The 21,183-nt window shown below is 34.6% G+C and overlaps 1 protein-coding gene across 3 annotated transcripts in view; it reads right to left on the bottom strand.

Moving 5' to 3' along the window:
* PTPRK (protein tyrosine phosphatase receptor type K) overlaps positions 1–21,183 on the bottom strand; it is a 498,662-nt gene that overhangs the window by 27,235 nt on the left and 450,244 nt on the right. The window contains exons 14-18 of one of the 3 annotated variants that reach the window (XM_037045783.1): positions 13,511–13,649; positions 10,435–10,464; positions 5,507–5,667; positions 3,633–3,668; positions 1,871–1,882 (exon numbers count right to left, since the gene is read on the bottom strand). In XM_037045783.1, the coding sequence (XP_036901678.1) occupies positions 1,871–1,882; positions 3,633–3,668; positions 5,507–5,667; positions 10,435–10,464; positions 13,511–13,649 (378 nt within the window). The remainder of the gene's footprint in view (positions 1–1,870; positions 1,883–3,632; positions 3,669–5,506; positions 5,668–10,434; positions 10,465–13,510; positions 13,650–21,183) is intronic. The other 2 variants (XM_037045782.1, XM_037045781.1) reach the window with 2 other exon arrangements.

Raw genomic sequence — 21,183 nt, 5'->3', positions numbered from 1 at the left:
GTTAAAATGAACAAATTCCTTCACACCCACAACCCAACCTCTCTCTGGGCAACCATCCCACAGGTCTGCTTGCCTTGCCCTGTGGCCTTACTATACCCAGCCCCTGAGGCTTCTTACCCTGACACTGCAGACTGGGAAACACGGGCATTCCACAGAAGCATCCCCTGGACCCTCTTATGTCGGCTAGCCAGGTCACACGTTATTCATACCAATCTCTACCTCTTGGTTTATTATTATTATTGTTGTTGTTGTTGTTTTTATTGCTAATATATTTGGACTCTTCTGGCTACTGTGTAAAAGAAACCAGTATATTTCTCTGGAGCAAAGTATGTAGGTCCTTCTTCTGGAATTCTTCCTGGGCCCATTCAGGCAGAGCTACACAGCTCCTGCTTTATGTTCTCATGACCTCTTGTTCTACATTCATTTCATTTATTTTATATTTTAATAGTTTGTCTCCTGGTCTTTTATCTTCACTAAACTCAACACTTAGAGTATAGAGACAGAGACATTTTTTCTTATTCCTAGTCCCTGGTGCAAAGCAGTCAATAAACATTTCAATGAATGAACTAGTTAAAATCAGCTGAATCTCTTACCACCCACATTTAAGTGTAGGCCCATCCCAATTGTGTTCTATTAGCTTAAAATGAAAAGAAACCTTAAGCATTTTTCTGTCATAAGGAGAAAGAAAAAAACCAAGAACATTTTACCTATGAAGAATAAATATTATTTTAATGACCATAGTACTAATCATTACAATGAGAAAAAGCATGCTTATATTTATCACATTTAAACTTACCACTTTAAAAAATGTTTTAAGGGGTGTTACTTTGAAAAGCACTATATTGCCACGCTCATTAACAGAAGAGAAAGTACACTCTTAGGGGAACTTTTGTTTTTAATGATAATGCATACTGTAGAGAACGATATTTAATTAACAGTGAAACATATTTCAAATGCTGGTACATTTGCCTGTTCTATCACCAACTCTACAAATAGGATATGGCAAAAAATGAATTGTTGTCCCCATGATAAACATTTTTTCTTCCTGGAGAAGGAAAAAAAAAAGAACCCCACAATCAGATTTGTGTGCTTCTATAATTTAGCTTGATTGCATTTACTTTACTTTGTCTTACTAGGCAGAACGCATTTTTATTTTTTTTTTGCATTTCCTTCCAAAATACCACAATGAATCCAAAGCACTCCTGGTGGATTCCGTTCTGAACTAATCACCCAAATGAATTAACGCCCTTTATTCAAGTTTGGCCCACCCCTCTATACACAAACATTTGATAGCAAACATAATTCATGAGATTCTCTTCTTCTATGACACTATACTCAATTGATCTATCTCTGCTAAAATATTACAACTGATAGACTGACATAAAGCTCTATACATCTCTCCCATAAAGTTGGCCAAAAGGCACCAATCTGGGCACCACACAGCTGAGGCCGAGAAGAGGACAGATGAAGTCAGTGAGGTCAAGTGCAACCACCAAGGGGCTCTGTGGAGTGGCTCCAGAGCTCACCCGGCACCTGCTGGAGCGGCAGGATATTTACATTGTAAACGGCCCGGCGAGAAACGCAGACTTCACCCATACTCCAAATCTTACACAACTGAGTCCCAGTATGAAATGCCTTTTGTTTTGAGTTGAGCTTTAACACAGTAGTACAATGAGCAGTATTCTTTAAAATGATCACATATGAATTATTAATATAATACATTTTCACCTCGTTAAACCACCTAATAATGTGACTACTAGTGAGAGTACACATACTAATCATTATCCTTATTACACATTTAAGAATAATAACTTTTAAGTATTTCCTGGATGGAAAGGTTTTCTAGAGTTCTTTGCAATAATACACTTACCAGTTATAGGGACTTTAACCCAAAGAAGCAGTAAAACACACAAAAAAAACAAATATATGAATTACCACGAAAAGTTTCTAAGCTCTTTTTAAATTAGTGAATAGCTACAAATATCAAGCAATAGTTGAAATGATTTCAAGATTGCTTTCTAGACACAAAATCACTTGGATACAAAACTGTAAACATCAGGATTCCAAGAATGATGAAAAATGCAACAAATGATATGATTAATGTGATTAGCTTTTAAACAAAAATTTCTGTTAAAAATTCAGAACACTGAACTTTCAAAATGTGATAAAACTCAAAATGGTTGTTTATATGAACAGATTTGAGGACTCTATTGTGTTAACTGTAGCCTTCCTCCACATAAATATCCCCTTTTACAGGGAATATGATTATCATAACATTTTAAATTTCATAGTTTTTTAAAACTCACATATCATCTTATTCTCTTTTTACAAAACTGTCTGGAAAAGGCATGGTAGGAATTATCATATTGCTTTACAGATGGGAAAGCACAGATGAGAGGTATTTTCCAGAGTTTATACTGTGAGTCCACAGCACTGCTAGATGTGACCCCAACTCTATCCACATGTCCTTAACGTCCTACTGTAATACAATTTTAACAACTAGGCAACTATGGTTTCCTGTGCATAATTAACACTTTCATTGAATTTTACTTATGAATTGGATGCTGAAAGCCTTCTAGAGTGCACGGCAAGGATGCTCATTTCAGAGGCATTTGCTGCCTTGGCAAAGATGGCGACTCCTGACTCCTCTCTAAATGGTCAGGCTGCCCCCTGCTTGAATCCCTCAGTTCACTCCCATTACCTCTGTTGGTGTGGGCATTAACGGAAGGGTGCTGCCAGCAAACAGCGAACACCGACTTTCTGATTCTTTTAGAATATATAACTTTAACTTTAAGTAATTATTTTAGTGAGAAAGAGGTGCATTTTGGTGCAGTTTGATGCAGTTAACAGTTAACTGAGTTAGTGTAACTGTTCCACAATATTTTGAAAATGGAAATGAATGTTGAATACATGGATAATAAAGCATGCATAAAATGCAAGTTAAAGTTTTATGTTCACAAGACATTTATACATAAAACATGAAAACTGGAATCTTTTGACACATTTCTGGCAATTTCTAGATTTCTTTGGTTAAATCTTAACATTAGAAACACAGGATTGAAACTGATGTGTAACTTGTGAACATATATGCAAATGGTCATGAATCATTGCTGTAAAATCAGTAAAGCATATGGTACAAACTGAAATAAAACTCATTCCATTCTTAAGTATGTAATTAGCTTACAATTTAATGTAATTTTACGCCTGAAAAGGACTTATCTATTGCTAGGAATACAGGTTGTCTTAGGTGTTATATAGTAACTATAATATCAGGAGAATTTAGGAAATCTCTTTTCATCAAATCAAATCTTTATATACAAACAACTTATTCAGGTAGCATTGCTCCCTGACACATGCGCACTTGGGTTCATCCTATTCACCCACACAGATAAACGTGCATCTTACATTGTGGGCCATTGTGCTTTTGTCCCAGTCTAACGGAACTAGGAATTAGTGAACATGTTGCTTCTAGTTAGGCTGACAATGGTTGTTCTCTTTGATAAGGCGATGACTATATATTTTAAATCAAGCTGCTTCCTAAACAGTAAATAATAACTCTGTTGACAAAATTATAACCCATGCAAGGAGGTGTGATCCATGCAAAGGAAAATGATGAAGTAGCAGGGCCTCACCTAACACAGCAGTCGGCACAAGTGGATCATTGGGCACTGTGTGGGAAAACAAAGCTCATGAAGGAACATGTTGCCCTAAAGGAGTATTTTACTCTTTCCCCTTAAAAGTATATGTTTTCTTAAGAAATATAATTATTAAACAGCCTTTGATTAGTGTATCCTGAAAAATTAAAATTCTTTTTCAGCTTGGGTTATCACAAAACAAGAAAGGTATATCTATAATTACAGTTTAGTATTCTGCTCAATTTAAAAAGCCAGGATGATTCAACTTGACAGTATTAAGCTTATAAAATGATGGGGGAAACCCGTGAATTTTAGATCTATCAAGTGCAAAAAACTTAGAGAAATAATTACCTCATATTCATTCTGAATAAATTTTATTTTAGTTAAGTGTGGGAAATAGATTTAACCCTTTCTCCAAGTTCATGAGTGGGTATGTACAACACACTACTGAATCCAAACTCCCCAGTAAGGTACAAACCCAGGCAACAGAAAAGTGTGGGGAACAAACATGCTCTCAGATCCTTAACAAATTAACTATTAACGGAAGTTGTTAGAGAGGCGGCACATCTGTATTTTCAGGCAAACTTCCTTGCAACAATAATTTTTTTATGTTCTTTTCTATTATTTATCTTACAGTGAAATAAAAAAATAGATCAGAAAGGCCCTATCATGATTAAAATTTAATTCAAAAATGACTATAACCTTTCTAACAACTTTGGTTAGAAATGTAACAAGGAAAATAAGGGGCTGCATTTAGGGCCAGTAATGCCCGAAATTTTCACCAAGCTGAACAAAAGGAAAAAAAACTTCCCTTTATGAAAAAAAGTAAATGCATACAACTGCAAACACTCTATTTTTCAACCTTATCACAACATATGTTTATAATCTGTAAAAGAAATAATACTTTCATGGTCTCATCTTCCCTTATATATGTTTTCCAAACTGAAGTAAGCACACCTCCACTACCTGCGGCAGAATGCCCATATATACAAGGCCAAGGATAAACATGATTTTCTTTTGTCAAGCGTCAATTTTAGATGAGGATTTGAAGAAACAGAGTCAGATAGTTTAACTTAAATTTAAGTAGCAAACATGGGTATAGAAAAAATATAAAATTCATCAGAAAGTTGAAGATAAACTAATATTGATGGTGGGGGTGATTACTCAAATTATCTGCTATTAAACTACTTCAGTAGAAATATTTTAAAAGCCCTTCTTTGTAGATCAACATGAGGAATTCTTAACAAAGATGAAGGGGTGGATAAAGTGACAGACAGATGAATGGAAGAATGGAAGGATTTCACTATTTCATGCCAATTCCCTAATTCAAGCAAATTTTGGACTTTACACCAGCCACTAAAGAGCATGTAGTTCCTCTTTCCCCTCATTAATTTTTTGTTACTGAAATTCTCCAGGAGTCTATAGAATATTTTGATAGAATAACTTTACCCATGCTAATAATTCTCTGAAAATGTATGGTGTTTCTTATCTCACAAAAAACTTTATCTTGCAAAAAGGAAGACTCAAATGGTAAAATAACTATGAATCTGACACAAACTAATTTTATGTAGGCCATCAAGAATATTAAAGCAATGAAATATGATTAGGTCTGAGTGGTATATCCAAATATCTCTTATGATGATATAGTAATAAAATTCATGCAGGTTGAAGTTACAGTAAATCTAGTATCAAGACTGAAAATGAGTGAGCTCTTATAAATTCTATATTATCTATTGCCATTTTTCTTCTTTCTAGCTATCTCTTCCATCTGTTTTTCTTACTTTCTCTCATTATTCAAAAGCTGTGTTGGCCACAGAGTGCACTAAAAGAGCCTTGAAAATCATGTACAAAAATGTTAATGAAGAACTTACATCTTGGACTAAAGTTATGTTGGTCCATGAAGGTGATGGAAAGAGGGTCTTCTGCATGCAGAGTGGTCTGATCAGCGTAACTTCGGTCCATTGCATTCACCATGTGAGTCATCTCCTGCCGGGTGTTCCCCATGGCATCTTTGCGTTTTTTAGCAAGCTTGCTGCCAAGGCAAATACACAAGGGAAACCTTAATGTGACGTTTGAAGGAGAGCTGAGAGCAGTAGTAAGTGGTCCAGGAGTGTCCAAGGGTAATGATACAGATGTGGGTTACAAATAACTTAGGGCATAGTTTTGGGAATTAAATTTGACACTCAAACAATATTTGCTGCTTGCTATAAAACTAGTTTGTCATTTGGGTATTTCAACATTCAAGCTGTCAGCCCCAAACTCTTATTTTTTATATTTTATCATTAAAATAGAGTAGTATAAACATAATTATACTTTATTAAAGCCATAACTGAATACTTCCTTATTAGAGTTGTTCAAGAAAAAATTTAGATAAGGCTAAATTCTGATATTCCTCCTGGATGATTAATTCTTTTATCAACCCCCATTCCTCATTGTTTTATTACTCGGTAACAATGGAACATGTGTAGCATGGACATATTTAACAATATATTTATAACATTAATCCAAGCCTAACCTGGACACTTGTAAAAATCAAGCACAGTCGGATATAATGCAAATACATAGGAATATATGGAAAAATTATATTCTGTATAAGAAAATTAGATGTATTACACAAATGATTATAATCTTAAATTATAGACATGGTCAAATCCTAAAAGAGTGTTTTAGACCCGCATTGCAGAGTATCCCCTATAGAAATACCTTATAAATTAAGCAGGGCAAATGACTCAGGGGACTTGCAAATAACAGAAGGTACTCTTTTCAGCTAATCAAATAATGAAATCTTTATCTTGCATATCAAAGATAAGAAATACATTCTGATTCTCTGTGACCGTTATACATGAAATGTAATAAAAAACCATTAAAGTTATATAAAACATTTATATCACACTAACAAGGCGATTTATATAAGTAAAGGCACTCTAAAAGCTTATAGTAACCAGATTATGTTTCTAAATTTACGGCATCAGTTTATGTTGCCTTGGAAATATTCTCCAGCAGTTTTAAGAATACCATTTCTCAGCCAGATTATTAGCTAGGACATATTCTTCTGATTTTCATTAGTATTTACACTAGAGTAAATATTCTACAAATACTTTCTTAATGCCTCATTTAATAGTTGTATTTATGTCCGAAGGCTGTTCCTTTAAAAGATTATCCTAGCAATGGAAGAGCTACTCCTAAATATAATTTTCCCCCAAGAATAATACTACTTGACTTTAGGGGTTTTATACCCAACATATGAACACAGCAGATGTGACATCTAAATAAGACAGTCATAAATTAAGCTTTAAGGATCAAAATAGCATTACTATTTTTCTTTAGAAATAAATCTAATGATAGTACTAGCAGTAAGAAAACAATGTCCGAAGTATAATAAGAATTACCATCACCACCACCACCATTCCTGCCACTAACTACACCGTCAGTACCACGACCACCACCATTTGTTAGCAATATTTGCTCTATTCATCGAAAATGAAAAAGTTATCTTTTTTTTCTAGGGGAGGCAGTAAAATCCCCATAAAAACCTTACAGGTTTCAGATAGAAACTGGAAACCCGTGTGGCTGCCAGTGGTAGGACGCCATTTGCATGGGGATGGGGGAGAACTGGACAGCAGTTCAGGGAGACCTTTCTAGGTGACTGTTGGCATTTGGTCCTAGTATTGAGCTTCTGATTTTTAAGTTATATTTAAAGAAAAGTAATGAATCTGAATATTTATGTCAAAATTTTGGATTTTTTCCAGCTGCTTTTTTTTTGAAAGAGTGCATGAAGCAAATTAAACACCAGCAGGTCATATTTTAGTTCATAGACCACTTTTTAAACTTACCTCTGTGGTGTCTTACAGGATATTTGTTCTTTGACTTACGATGTCTATTTACCTCTAAGGTCTGGTTAACTTGTATTCTGTTTCACCTCAACAGGAAGGCTTCTCTGACTGATTCCAACAACCTGTTTCAGGTTAGGTCTTCCTGCTAGGTGTGTTTAAAACACGATGTTTTCTGCCTCTAATAACACTCATCACATATCACTGCAAATGTGCTTTTAACTGTTTTCCCCACTGTGTGTTCCACGAAGGGAAGAACCATCTGCATATTTCTCACATTTAGAGCAGTGTCTGGCACGTAGCAGGTATTCAAATACTTGCTGAATGGACAGATTAGGCCTGTTATATGCTTTGCAGTTTTCCTTTGCTAATTCAATTAATTCTCAGACCAACCCACTGAAAAAGCATGAGAATTCTAATTGTATAGATGAGTTTATTGAGGCTCAGACAAGTTAAATAACTTGCCCAAGGTTACTTATCTAATAAGCAGTGAAAAATGACCTGTTTCAGGCCTTATACTCTTATACGACATCCAGTTGCTGACATTTATTAATGCTGCATTATAAAGTATACTATAATAAAAGCATTTACTTAATTTATGAGTTAAAAATTGTTACAAATTTGAGAAGAGGAATGTGAATGCAGCACACATTTTTGACATTTTAAAATTTAAAACAGCAAATTAGATCGTTTAAGAAGTAACTCTCAGTCTTTGCTGGGCAAGAAGAAAGAGAAATTCATTTCTCTAAAAATGTAAGAGATTGAATTAGATAAAAATAATTACTTGAAATACAAATTAAAATGCTAAAATTTTGAAGATGGGAACTTCAAAGCAAATAGAAAAGACATGTATAAACTTTGAGGCTTTACTTTAAAAGTTTATAATTCATGCATGTTTCATGAGTAAGGAAAAATATAAAGTAATGGATTCGCCAAATTCATGACAGATGAAAGCTTTCATGGCAATGAAGGATCTCGACTTTTCAGATCTACAAACCTCTATCAGTTGTCAACTTACAGGGGACTTTATGTTTGTTAACATCTGCCAACCAACCACCATCAGCTTTGTTCTAATAACTTAATTCTCACAACAACACTGTGAGGTAGACTTTAAATCAGGTTATTGCAAAACAAATAAAAATGAACAACAGAATCAAGTGTTTTGGTTGAGAACTGAAAGTTACTATGATGATGTCAATGAATGTTAGCTCAAAGGTCACATCAGATTTACTTCTAAATTCTAATGTAATGTATTATTGATTTTATTTTTTAAAAATCCTCTAATTCAGATAAGGTTCACTAGGTATGTTTAAGCAACTTTTAACAGCATATCTCCAGGACATTCTCTTTAATTATGATTAATGATGCCAGTGTTCCTAAGTATTACAGTAACGGTGTCATAACTTACTACCCAGCATAGAATACTGGAATGTTATCCATCCACTAAAAAGGCAACCCTACACTAACATCATGAATATAGAGAGTTAACAGAAAGTTTATTGATATTCTCTTAATAAAATACTTAATGATTTCTGTGTTTGATGCTTTGTCTCCCTCTGAGTAACCAGCATGTATAATGTGTACTTCAGGACAGTTAAGCAATTCATTTTGCCACTACTTGAGTTTGACAGATGTGCAAATGACTTTCATTATCAAAGCAGCCAACAGCATAAACTTCTGCAGGTGGATATATGGGTGGGCTATAAAGAGGGAAAGTGCTCCATCATTGTATGAAATGGTACAGTTAATTATCTTTGGCTTCATCCAACATGATTTAACAAGGATATTATGATTCATCACGATAAACGAGGAACATTGTTAGTTTACACCTGCTTGTTTAGTGGATTTTAAGAAGGCAAATGTTTATAATATTTAAAAAGGTTGCCAGAATTCTGCTTTAGTCATTAAGACTCAACAAATTTTGTTGTAAAGCTAGCTTAAATTTACCTAGTGAAACAAATAGTGTGGGACTCAAATGTACACAATCGCAATCCTTAGGCCTTAAAACTTGGTGAATCAGTAATAATAAAAAAAATGTCGAGTTCTTTGTTGTCTTATTCCTTTGGACTGGACAAATATCCTGGCCTCCAAAGTAATAAATTGACAATGACTAGGGAAATAGAGTGAACAATAGTCTCGATCTTTATTCAAATTAGTATTTCATACCTAATTACAGAATGAGCTTATTAGACTTTGGAAGGGAAAAGGACATATGTGACACACATGTATGTCCTATGTAGGTAGAAGAGACTCCTCCCCCCATCAGCCATGGTTTTTTAAATAATAATCCTATTTAAGTTAAAAAAATAATAATTTTCTTCTCTAAGGAGGAATTTTTATTTCTTTGCCACTGCAATATTATTATCTTACCCATTTGTTTTCACAAGAGTATACTAATGGTGTAGACGACTAGACCAAAGGTTTTTATTCTAAAGTTACAGCCCATCTTGGATTTCTGGAATTGTGGAGACGAATGTTTTCACAGTAAGTTCTGACATGAATCCTGTGAAGGCACTTTTGTTTGTTCTTCTATGAACACATCACTTTTATATTTTTATATTTTTTTGTCAAATACAATAGTGCTACATAAAGATAGGGATTAGTGAGTTACAACCTCTATCCCTACCACACGAGTGAGGTATCATATTGATAAGTTACAGGTTTGACTCAAGTAAATAAATGATGTTTTGGGTTGTAGCCTAAAGCTACCTATGGAAAATTGAAAATTAAAATTAGAAGAAGCTGAATATACATAAATACAATATCCCTTTTTAAAAAGATTAACAAATCATATCATAGGTAAACTTTATAATATGAGTCCAGGGGGAAAAAAAACACGTTTTGAAATGTCACTAAAATCGCAAACACTGTTGGTTTTTCTTGTTTCGTTTTTGTTTTGTTTTGTTTTTGAAAAGGGATACTGCATCTTTAACACATGTAAAGTCGTATATCACCCATTTTCTACTTACAGGTAGTAGGAGTAAGAATAGTAGCTCCTTCTGGCAAGCAAATCACAGACAGTGGAAAAAGAGAAGCAATGGTGAATGAAAAGCGTGACTCCGTCACATCCAATAAAGCAGAAAAATGTGCGTTAAAATTAAGATGAAATAAATTAAAATTAATGTTGTTTTTTGAGTTTGCATTTCAATTTGCTCATGCATTGGTTAGATACCTTTTGCCATGCAATTAGACGGATATGCAATAGAAAAATAAATTTAAAATACGTAATTTGGGAAAAAATAACATGCGGACATTTCTTTTATAGGCAAAAAAGAAAAAAAAAAGAAAAAGTAAGTGGATTGTGTATCTTTGACATGCAGTTAGGCATATCATCCACCACCATCTAAATGCCATGACAGATGGAACAGCTGTGTATAGAACTTGTACACTAAATTGATTATTTTTCTTCAGATATAAAACATGAAGACCTACTAGGTTAATATAGAATATATACAGAATGACACCTAGAGTTTTTTATAAACAAGTCATTATATTTTAATGGTACACAGGTACATACATATATTATGTGAATATACATATGCACCACACACTATATACACACGCAATATGTCTACAGTAGATGTATGTGACCATATCATACACAAACATTTACTGTACTGAAACATAATTTCAAATTTATGTTTGGAATTAATAAATTATTCATGCTGCGCATTTAAAATATAATACATAACCAATGAAATAATGGTATACATTTGGAAATAATTAAAAAGCAATTAAATTAAAAAATGGCATTTGCGTTTTGAAAGATGCAATATCCCTTTTCTTAGCCTAAAAACTTACTTTATATATACCCTCAGCTGTAGAATTTTACTAAATTGAATTCCAAACCATTTCTTTACATGACAACCAAAAATGCACAGAATGTTTTTCAACATGAGAAATATACCTGTGTATATCAATATTCCCAGTGAGGGATAAAATCTTGAGAAATATAATAATTTCTCATAAAAATAAAGATAATAAAAGACTAAAATATTTTGCCTTTCTATTATTTTATAATATATTTGTGTATTAAAAGGCTAAGTGTGTTATATACTGAAATTGCTTCCCTAAATTTGATGCTATTCAATATTGTTATGTAATCTATGATTTTGTGTATAATAATAAACATAGTTGTGATTAAATCATACAGGATAAATGTACGGCACACAACTTATGAGTAAAAGGCATTAAAAAGTTGCTTAGATACATAAGGGATTCAAGTAATTTAGTTATATATTATAATGGAATATATCTAAAAATGTAACTTTATCTAAAAATTGCAACTTTTCCTAGTCATGGAGGGGATGAGGAAGAGAAACAAAAGCCCTAGCATACTCTCTACCAAAAGGCAATCAGTTAAAGCATAACTGAAAACTCCAATATTCAACATTTTAATTGAGGCTCATTTATCCAACCACTTAAAATATGAACCAGAAAAGAATTTCTTACATTATGCAATTATAGAAGTTGTCAGTGCGTATCCCCACCCCAATCATGCTTACAGATTGTTTAGGTGTTCTTGAGACTTATTTTTTCATTTTTTTGGTTATTTTTAAAACGGAAAGCCATGGATAAGGAAGGCTCCAATAACAAATAAATGTTTTCAAGTACATAATAAAACTGATCATTTAACCCAATTTTAACTAAATGAGAACATAATCAGAGGCTATGTCCAATCTGATCTGACTGAACTGATTTTAATTGTGAAGCAAAGTTGAATTAACTCTCTTAACTGTTTGGTGTAGTTAACCCTCCAAGTATAAATTTATAGGATAAAGAGAGAGAAGATCTGGAGGTTATATTGAATACTTTTACTGATCTTGACTGGCAAATTTGTATTACCAAATACTTAAATCTTCCTTTCTCAAATAGGATGTATTTTCCAACCACAGAGGTAGACAAGAGCGAAAAGAGAAAGCACTATTGGGAAAAGCACGTATGTAGCTAATTTAACACAAAATACTATAATGCATACCTAATGTTTCTAATGCAGATGTGTCTTCTCCAACATATATATCTCCAGGAAATAATTGTAAAGAGGCAATATATTAAAATAAACTCTGATGGAATCATTAAACATGTAGTATGAATCATATCTATATTGTTAATGATTTATTTGGAGTATAAAATAATCACAATAGTATATTATATGATTCAATATAATTCATAGCATTTATTATATTATTCAATATAATTCATAAATTACAAACACTTCTATACACAAAACTATTTTGGGATGAAGTTCGCATGAAAGATGTTTTTTAAGAAGTCCTTCCCATTTGTAGTATTATCTAAAGCATGTAATTGGAAGGATGAGAGAGTTGTATTAGTTTCTAAGACAATGTCTGACAGACAATGACACAGTATAGAATAAAACAAAGTTCAAATTATAAAAACTGCATACTTTTTAAATGCTTTAGAAGGAATATAACTTAACCTCCAAGTTAAAATTCATTTGAAATTCTAGTGGGTCTTAATATCTGCATAGAATTCTGGAAGATGACTCTAATAGTTGATATAGTAGAAAAGACTAATGCTCAACTTTTAAAAAATGACTTTTCATATTAAAATGCTAAAATACTCAGTGAATATTTAATGTACAACTTCACAAAATAATGTTTACATTCTTATCATATCTTATTTATAGCCAGTATTTAGAAAAGTACAGTACAAAATAATTCATACCCCATAACCCAAATAGTATGATAAATTCTTATATCGTCATTCTGAATAAACAACACTTGATATTCAAGATAAACTGATATCTCAAGTATCTTTGCATTTGAGAAATTTAAATTCATATACTAAACCCAAGGTTAATGTGACAAAAACAGATATTTATATCTGAAATTAAACTGCAAATAACCAATAAAAATTTATTTGAGAAGAATGAGAAATAGGCTCAGATGCGAACAACATGGTTAAAAAATGCAATTCTTCTACATTCAATTCTTGCATTTAAAAGAGCTTAAAGAAACAAAAAAGTGGCTGACATCTAGTTAGATAAGTGAGTGAGTGAAACAGAAAAAAATTAGGCCTTACCTCTTTTTTACAATTAATATGACAACTAGGAGGAGGAGGATGAACACCAAAATCCCAGCACTAATTCCTGCTATTTTCACCACTCTGTCTGTCTGCTTTGCTGGGTCTGGAATCACTTCGGGTTCTTCTGTTGCTGCAGCTAAATGAACCACAAAAAAAGTTTACTAAAAGCAGCTAATTATCACAGAAAGGAAATTGCGAACCATTACAAAAGGCAGCATGTTTATTTGAATAAAAATAGCCTGCAAGTATAAATGCAGAAGCATCTTAAACTACAACATGGGAGACATAAGGTCAAGTTAAGGGAAAAGCTTTCTGAATAGGGATTAACACAAAGAATGAAACAAAACTCTAGACATAACTACCAAAGAGAACACTGAACGATTTTTCTCCAAATGTCTTTACAAATGAGAACACAAGATTTTTCGCAGTCAGTACATGGGAAAGAGATGGGGTCAGATTTAAAGATTCATTTGTCTATTGTTTCGTTCAGCAAACTCATCTCCACTCCAGCTTAGGGTGCTGTGGTTGGCCCCTTTAAGGTTCTGTGAGTGGCACTTGCCTGGCACACAAGTGGTTAAGTTAAATAAATGTCTAATCAAACTGCTGAAAGTGAGAGTTTATAATTTGATAAACTTGAATAATTGGTTTGGAGAACAGAAAGAATAAGAAAAGTAAAACAGATATATCAAGAAATATTTCACATTCTCGTAATAAATAAAACCCATACAGCAAACTTAGAAAATGGAACTTTGAGAAGATAAAATCTTAACAAAGATTTTTTATATATGTTCACTTCCTTTCTTTCTTGAAGTTACCACCATCCCCCATACACACACATACTGGTAATTATAATCTTTAATCAATTTACAAGCTCTCTGAAGACATTTTCCTTTTAAAAATTAGCAAGGAAAGTATTACTACCTATATTGTACATAAAATATCGAAGCTTAGAGAGATGAAGAGAGATATACATTGCTCAAAAACAGAGACAAAATCCAACATATCTTCTATCTTCTCAAGGGGCAGTTCTCAACATTTCCAGATCCACAGCCTCTCCTGCTAAGAATGTGTGTGACAAGTATACAGGTGACTCTTAGGAATTGGCGTATTTGGAAAACCACCTTAAAGCCCCATTTGCAGAGTCAAGGAATGGTAGCTGAGTACCAGTACATCCCTAAATCTAACCTCCTATCTTTCCAATGAATACTTTGCTAATTCCACCTTTAAAATAATTTATTTTTCTACATTCCAACCCTTTTCTCTTTATATTCTCTCTCTTGGCTTCTTTACCCCACCCCTCCCTCCATTTTAACCCCCAGTTCTGCACATCTAAATACCTGCTCCAGTTTTCTAACCAACTGGTTTCACTTAAAAGGGGATTGACAGAAGGATTTAATTTTTCCAGGTAGCACAGTGAAAAGGACTAATGCAACAGTGAAAAGGACTTAACAACATTATTTCATCGAATGATATTTTAAAGCTAAACCAGTATGAAACATGGTTCTGAGACAGGGTTACAGAGAATGGTTAACTTTGCAAATCAATTCATTATAACTGTCTTAATTTATCTTATTTCAACTGGATAAAATAAAGCTTCCACATGGAACACTATTTGGTAACTATTATTCTCAAAGAGAAAAATCAAGCCTTCAGCTTTTTTTTTTTTTTTTTTTTAGTAAGAAAGGGGTTTTTCCTGTCCAATTTCATACTTTCCACATATGCAGGCTTCAGGGAATTTCCAGTCTCATTAATTATGAATAGAGGTAGTTCACTGTTTACCACATTTCTAATTCCACATTATGGTTCAATTCATCAAAACATGTGTTAAATACATTGGAGATCTCCTTTCCCCAAAGAAACTTTAGAAATATATAGATGATGTATTATGGAACTGTACATCTGAAACTGATATAATTTTAATAACCAATGTCACACCAATGAACTCAATAAAATTTTTAAAAATATATACACACATAATAAAGACAGGAAATAGATTTTAAAGTTGCATATGAAGCTAAAAAGAACATTGCTTGTAATTCTCAAAATAAATATGTTTGACACAGGTACCACTTCAAATAGAGAGACAGGATGTTTGATATAGAAATCTCTAGAAAAACAAAAAAACAAAACTAAAGTCCGGGCAACAAATCTTCCTTATTCACTAATTAAAGCTTATCCTCATCAAGTTCTATGTCACACTTAGCTTTCAGAGAGTAATCCCTTCTGAAACTCTTTAAAAGACCAATTCTTGGACTTCCGCCAAGATGGAAGTGTAGGTAGAAACACTGTGCCTTTTCCCTTACAACCAAGTTTGGATACAACAAAGGTTTAGTAAACAAAGACACAGCCAAAGAACAGAAAACTGAACTATATGGAAGTCCGCCGACAACAACGAACCATTCAACAGGGACCGGTAAGAGGGGTGGAGCCAGCAGCGGAGCAGGATCCAGCAGGAAAGATCCCCCCACCCAGGTGCGCAGGCTGCTGGGGTAGAAGCTCGGACCCAGTGAGGGTGCGGGGCAGGCTGAGCTCGGTCACACATTCGCGAGCAGATACCCAGAGGCGGAGGGCTGACCACAGTCGCATATCCATGGTCAGCCATGCAATTAGACGCAGTGGGATGAACCATGCGGGACGAAACACACAGGCCCCCAGGGCGATGGTGGCAGCTACTGCGGCAGCGGCTGCCATTGCTTTCCTTTGACCTCACCCCCACATACAGTGTCACAACCCAGCGACTGAGTTGCCCCACCCTGGTGAACACCTAGGGCTCTGCTCCTCACAGGTAACAGGCACAAACAGTCCAAAATATGGCTCAAGAAGAACTCAAAGCCCCAGAGCTGATAACTCTAAGCGAAAAAGAAAAAGCAAACCTCTCAGATGCATAGTTCAAAACACTGGTGATCAGGATGCTCACAGAACTGGTTGATTATAGTCACAAATTAGAGGAACATATGAGGCTAAACTAATTGAAATGAAGAGAAATGCACAGGAAACCAATAGTGATGGAAAGGAAACTGTGATTCAGATCAATGGAGTGGACCAGAAGGAAGAACGAAACATCCAACCGGAAAAGAATGAAGAAACAAGAATTCAAAAAAATGAGGAGAGGCTTAGGAACCTCCAGGACATCTTTAAACGTTCCAACATCCGAATTATAGGGGTACCAGAAGGGGAAAAGAAACAGCCATGAGTGGAAAACTGATTTGAACAAATAATAAAGGAGAACTTCCCCAGTCTGGCAAAGGAAATAGACTTCCAGGAAATCCAGGAAGCTCAGAGAGTCCCAAAGAAGTTGGACCCAAGAAGGAACACACCAAGGCACATCATAATTACACTAGCCAAGATTAAAATGAAGGAGAGAATCCTAGAAGCAGCAAGAGATAAATGGGCAGTCACCTACAAAGGAGCTCTCATCAGACTGTCAGCTGATTTCTCAAAAGAGACCTTACAGGCAAGAAGGGGCAGGAAAGAAGTATTCCAAGTCATGAAATCCAAAGACCTACAACCAAGATTGCTTTATCCAGCAGTTTTCATTTAGAATGGAAGGACAGATAAAGTGCTTCTCAGATAAGATCAAATTCAAGGAGTTCATCATCACCAAGCCCTTATTATATGAAATGCTAAAGGGACTTATATAAGAAAAAGAAGATGAAAAATATGAACAGGGAAAGGACAGCAAACTCACAGTTATTAACAACCACACCTAAAACAAAAGCAAACCAAGAGGACAGCTAGATCAGTAGTGGAACCACAGAAATGAAGAACACATGGAGTGTTAGCAAGAGGGGAGTGGGAGGAGGAGAAGGGGGGAGAAGGTACAGAAAATAGCATAGACAAGTGTAAAATAGATGGGGGGGCAAGAATAGTGGGGAAATATAGAATCTAAAGAACTTGAGACATGTGGTCATAAACTAAAGGGGGGGAATGGTAGGGGAAGGGGTGTGCAAGGTGGAAGGAAATGAAGCGGGGAATAGAACAACTGTAATGGTATAATAAGTAAAATATATTTAAAAAAGAAACAAAAAAATAAAAGTAAGATTAGACTAAAAAAAAAAACAATTCTTGTTCAATGAGGTAAATGGATATTTAACCTAACATTGTAGTTCAAGAAAATATTCTATAATGGGATAAATTTTTAGAGATATTGTTACATAAGTAGCATGTTTTCATAATGCTCAGAACTGCTAAGCTGCATCAGAAGCAAGAAGCATTCAGGTGCAAACAAACTACCACCATAAAGTATGAACAGCCAGCCTTAATACTAGCTGGGTCCAATAATTAAATAACCAGATAGACATGAAGGTGATGGGTAAACAATTTCAAATTCAGAGCTTTAACATTTTTAAGTTTTATTAAATAATATAAATTTGCTAATGAATTAATACAAAAATATTTCCAGGAATAAAAAGCCATATCTAAGAGTAAATTTCTGACCAAAGGTACTGATAACCTTGAAGTTGTATTCAGGGTGTAAGACTCATAATCTATTATGCAAAACTGTTATTACTTTAAGGTCACAGTCTATGTGTCTTTGTTAAACATTGGATTTCTATAAATATTTACCCAATGGTTAAAAAAGGAAATAGAAGGACAAATGGAGAAGCACAATGGTGTGGTGATCGTGGTAGTGGTGGGGGGGGACAGGGGGGTAAAGTGTAATGGAAAAAATACAATAAAATAAATATGAAAAATGAAATTTAAACCATCAAGTTCATTCATGTGGGTTGAGCAAGGGTACTTGTGTGTCATAATTTTAACTCTCGTGCAAAGAGTTTTTCATCGATGCCCCAGCATCATTACTAAACTTGAATACAGAAAGCTAGCGCAGGTCTTCCCTAGGAATATATGATTGGGTGGCTGTTTCCCCTTGATTGTGAGTCCTCCTCAAATCTTTAGCTGTAAAATGTATTATTATTATTTCTACTACTGGGGGTACTAAGAGCACTTTTATTAAATGTCTGCATAAATGTATCCCTTTAGATTCTTTAATCAAACATATTTTTCTAAGTTCTTAGCCTAATAGAACTAAGGAATATAAATATCCTATCTAAAATCATTCAAGCTTAGAAAATTCATTAACAGAAACACAAGCAGTAGTTCCTAAGTGAACATGTTCTGTTTTCTTTTTTTAAAAAAAAGAGCACAGAGCTATTACAGTGACTGCGCCCCTGAGTCCCGTTTATAATTTGAACTCACAGGCAAAGGCAATGTGGAGCACCTTTTTCAGAAATAATTTCCTTTGTCATAAATCTTTAGCTTTTTATCTGTCAGAGAATATTCAGAGTCCCTGGTGTTCTGAAGCCAAGAGCAGCATAATTCATTGGACAGTGGGAAAAACTAATGCAGTATTTCATTTTTATTGTGCAACTTTGAGAGATGATTTTTATTTTTGCAAAAATAGCTAAAGCAACTTTATAAATTGTGTTCTGCCTCCCCATTACTTAAAAGTAATTTACCTAAAATTAGGTTAAAAAAAACCCTACACAAATTCCTCGAAATTTACTTACAAAGTCAAATTATTTAATAGCTGTAATCATATAAAAACATTCTTCCATTTTTATGAAGGATATTAGTGATAGAAGCCTCTAAGTATAATATATTGAGTGATCTCACAGAATACCATTGAGATGCTTTTGAGATACCATTGACCTGTAAATTCTGCAAATCCTCTAGGTCAGAGGTCCCCAGCCTTAGGGCCATGGACCACTATCAATCCATGGCCCGTGAGGAACTGGACTGCACAGCAGGAGGGGAGTGATAGGTGAGCAAGCAAAGTTTCATCTGTATTTACAGCCACACCCCATCACTCACATTACCCCCTGAGCTCTGCTTCCCCCAGATCAGCCACAGCACTAGATTCTCATAGGAGCATTAACCCTACCGTGAACTAAGCGTGTGAGGGGTCTAGGTTGTGCGTTCCTTGTGAGAATCCAATGCCTGCTGACCTGAGGTGGAGCTGAGGTGGGGATGCTGGCACTGGGGAGTGGCTACAAATACGGGTTTATCATTAGCTGAGAGGTCTGACCGCACAGAGACCATCATCAATTGCCTGCAGACTCATATCAGAACCCTATTAGTGAGTGGGGCAAGTGGCACGTAAGCTGCATTTGCTGGCAAGCTGTAAAGCCATCTTCCACCCCATCCCACCCATCTTGGAAAACTAGTTTTCCATGAAACTGATCCCTGGTGCCAAAAAGGTTGGGGACTGTGGATCTAGGTATTTCGCTAATGCTTTCTTCCCTTCTCAGTTATAATGAATTCTGAAAAATTGTTTACATTCACTCCCCAATCATTAATTTCTCATCTAAAAAATAAAAATAATATCAGTGCCTATATCATATAGCTTTCAAGAATACTAAAAGACATAATGATGGGAAAAGTTTTCATGAACTGGCAAACACCGGCACCAGAAGTAGTGGTAGACACTGCTGTCCCTGGTGGAGATGGTCTGGGTGTTAGCTACTTGGGTCCATCACATAAAAAGTAAAATTATGGACAGGGGCTCTGATGTTACTGAAAAAAGTTTTTCAGAAAAATATCAGCAGTCTATTGAATAAATTATGATGAGAGTTTTGTAAAGTACATGTTATTAAGGGCTCTGCCTCACTGGACACGGGAGCCCTACAGTCATCTTGAAGCAGGTATCATTTAACTCAGTGATCCTCTGAAGTCGTTCTGCTTTATTATGTCATGTGATCTCATGAAACTTCTCCAGTCTTACACTGTTGACAATAAAAAGCAGGGTCTTCTAGAGTCTTGTATTAGTGAAAATATTAACAGCTGTATGTTACATATTTCAATAGTAACTAGAACATAGCTTAGCCTTTTTTAATAAAAATGTGAACATTACCTGAAAAATCATGATGTAGAAAACAATAATGCAGACCTGTATACAAATTTTAACCCACTATGAAACAGAAATATAGATTTATATTGTGAATATTTCAAATTAATTTCATATGGCTTATGGCATCTCCTTGTGGTCTTAGATTTTCTCAATTTGTTTTGGTTTTAGAACCACAGCTCAAAACTTACATATGATCCTGAAAGAAATGATAAAAAGGCAGTAACATAACTACCACATTTCAGGAGTTTACCTAAAAGTTAAAAACTTGTGAAATATTATTTTTTTTGCTACACAGTAACTTAGTGAAAGGCAAATATTTTATTTTACATGTGCATTTTTCATTGAACTTTTCATTTAGATTTATTCAATTGAGCAAAACAGAGCCTTAGTGTGTTCTCTTACTTCTTAAACACAGTCGAGTCTATCTGAAAAGTTATGTCTGAAATCTGTCCTTAATTCTCATTCCATCTTCTTAAGTCAACCTGCTGTTTCACCAAGACTCTCTGTTCCCCACATAGGCCTCCGCGGATTTATCTCCTCTATTGCCACCAGAAGGAGTTTCCTAAAATGCCAATGTGATTAAATGACTTCCTTAACTGCTTTCCATTCAAAAGTAAAAGCAAAAGTTTTTGGTATGACATACAAGGCTTTTCAAAACTAGGCTCTAACCTCCCTTCTCCATCTCATCTACCGATGATTTTCTTAGGGCATCACATACCCTAATTATCTGAGTGCATCAGCCATCCCCCCAAACACTCAACTACTCTTTGATCTATTTCAGTCTTGGCAAACCGTGGCTCCATGAGTCCTTTCCATTGGA

The sequence above is a fragment of the Sturnira hondurensis genome, unplaced genomic scaffold (genome assembly GCF_014824575.4).
Source record: "Sturnira hondurensis isolate 20B ecotype Veracruz unplaced genomic scaffold, ASM1482457v3 Scaffold0004474, whole genome shotgun sequence".
NCBI lineage: Eukaryota > Metazoa > Chordata > Mammalia > Chiroptera > Phyllostomidae > Sturnira > Sturnira hondurensis.
Note: the sequence above shows the minus strand (reverse complement) of the source record. Positions and strands in the feature narration are given on the sequence as shown.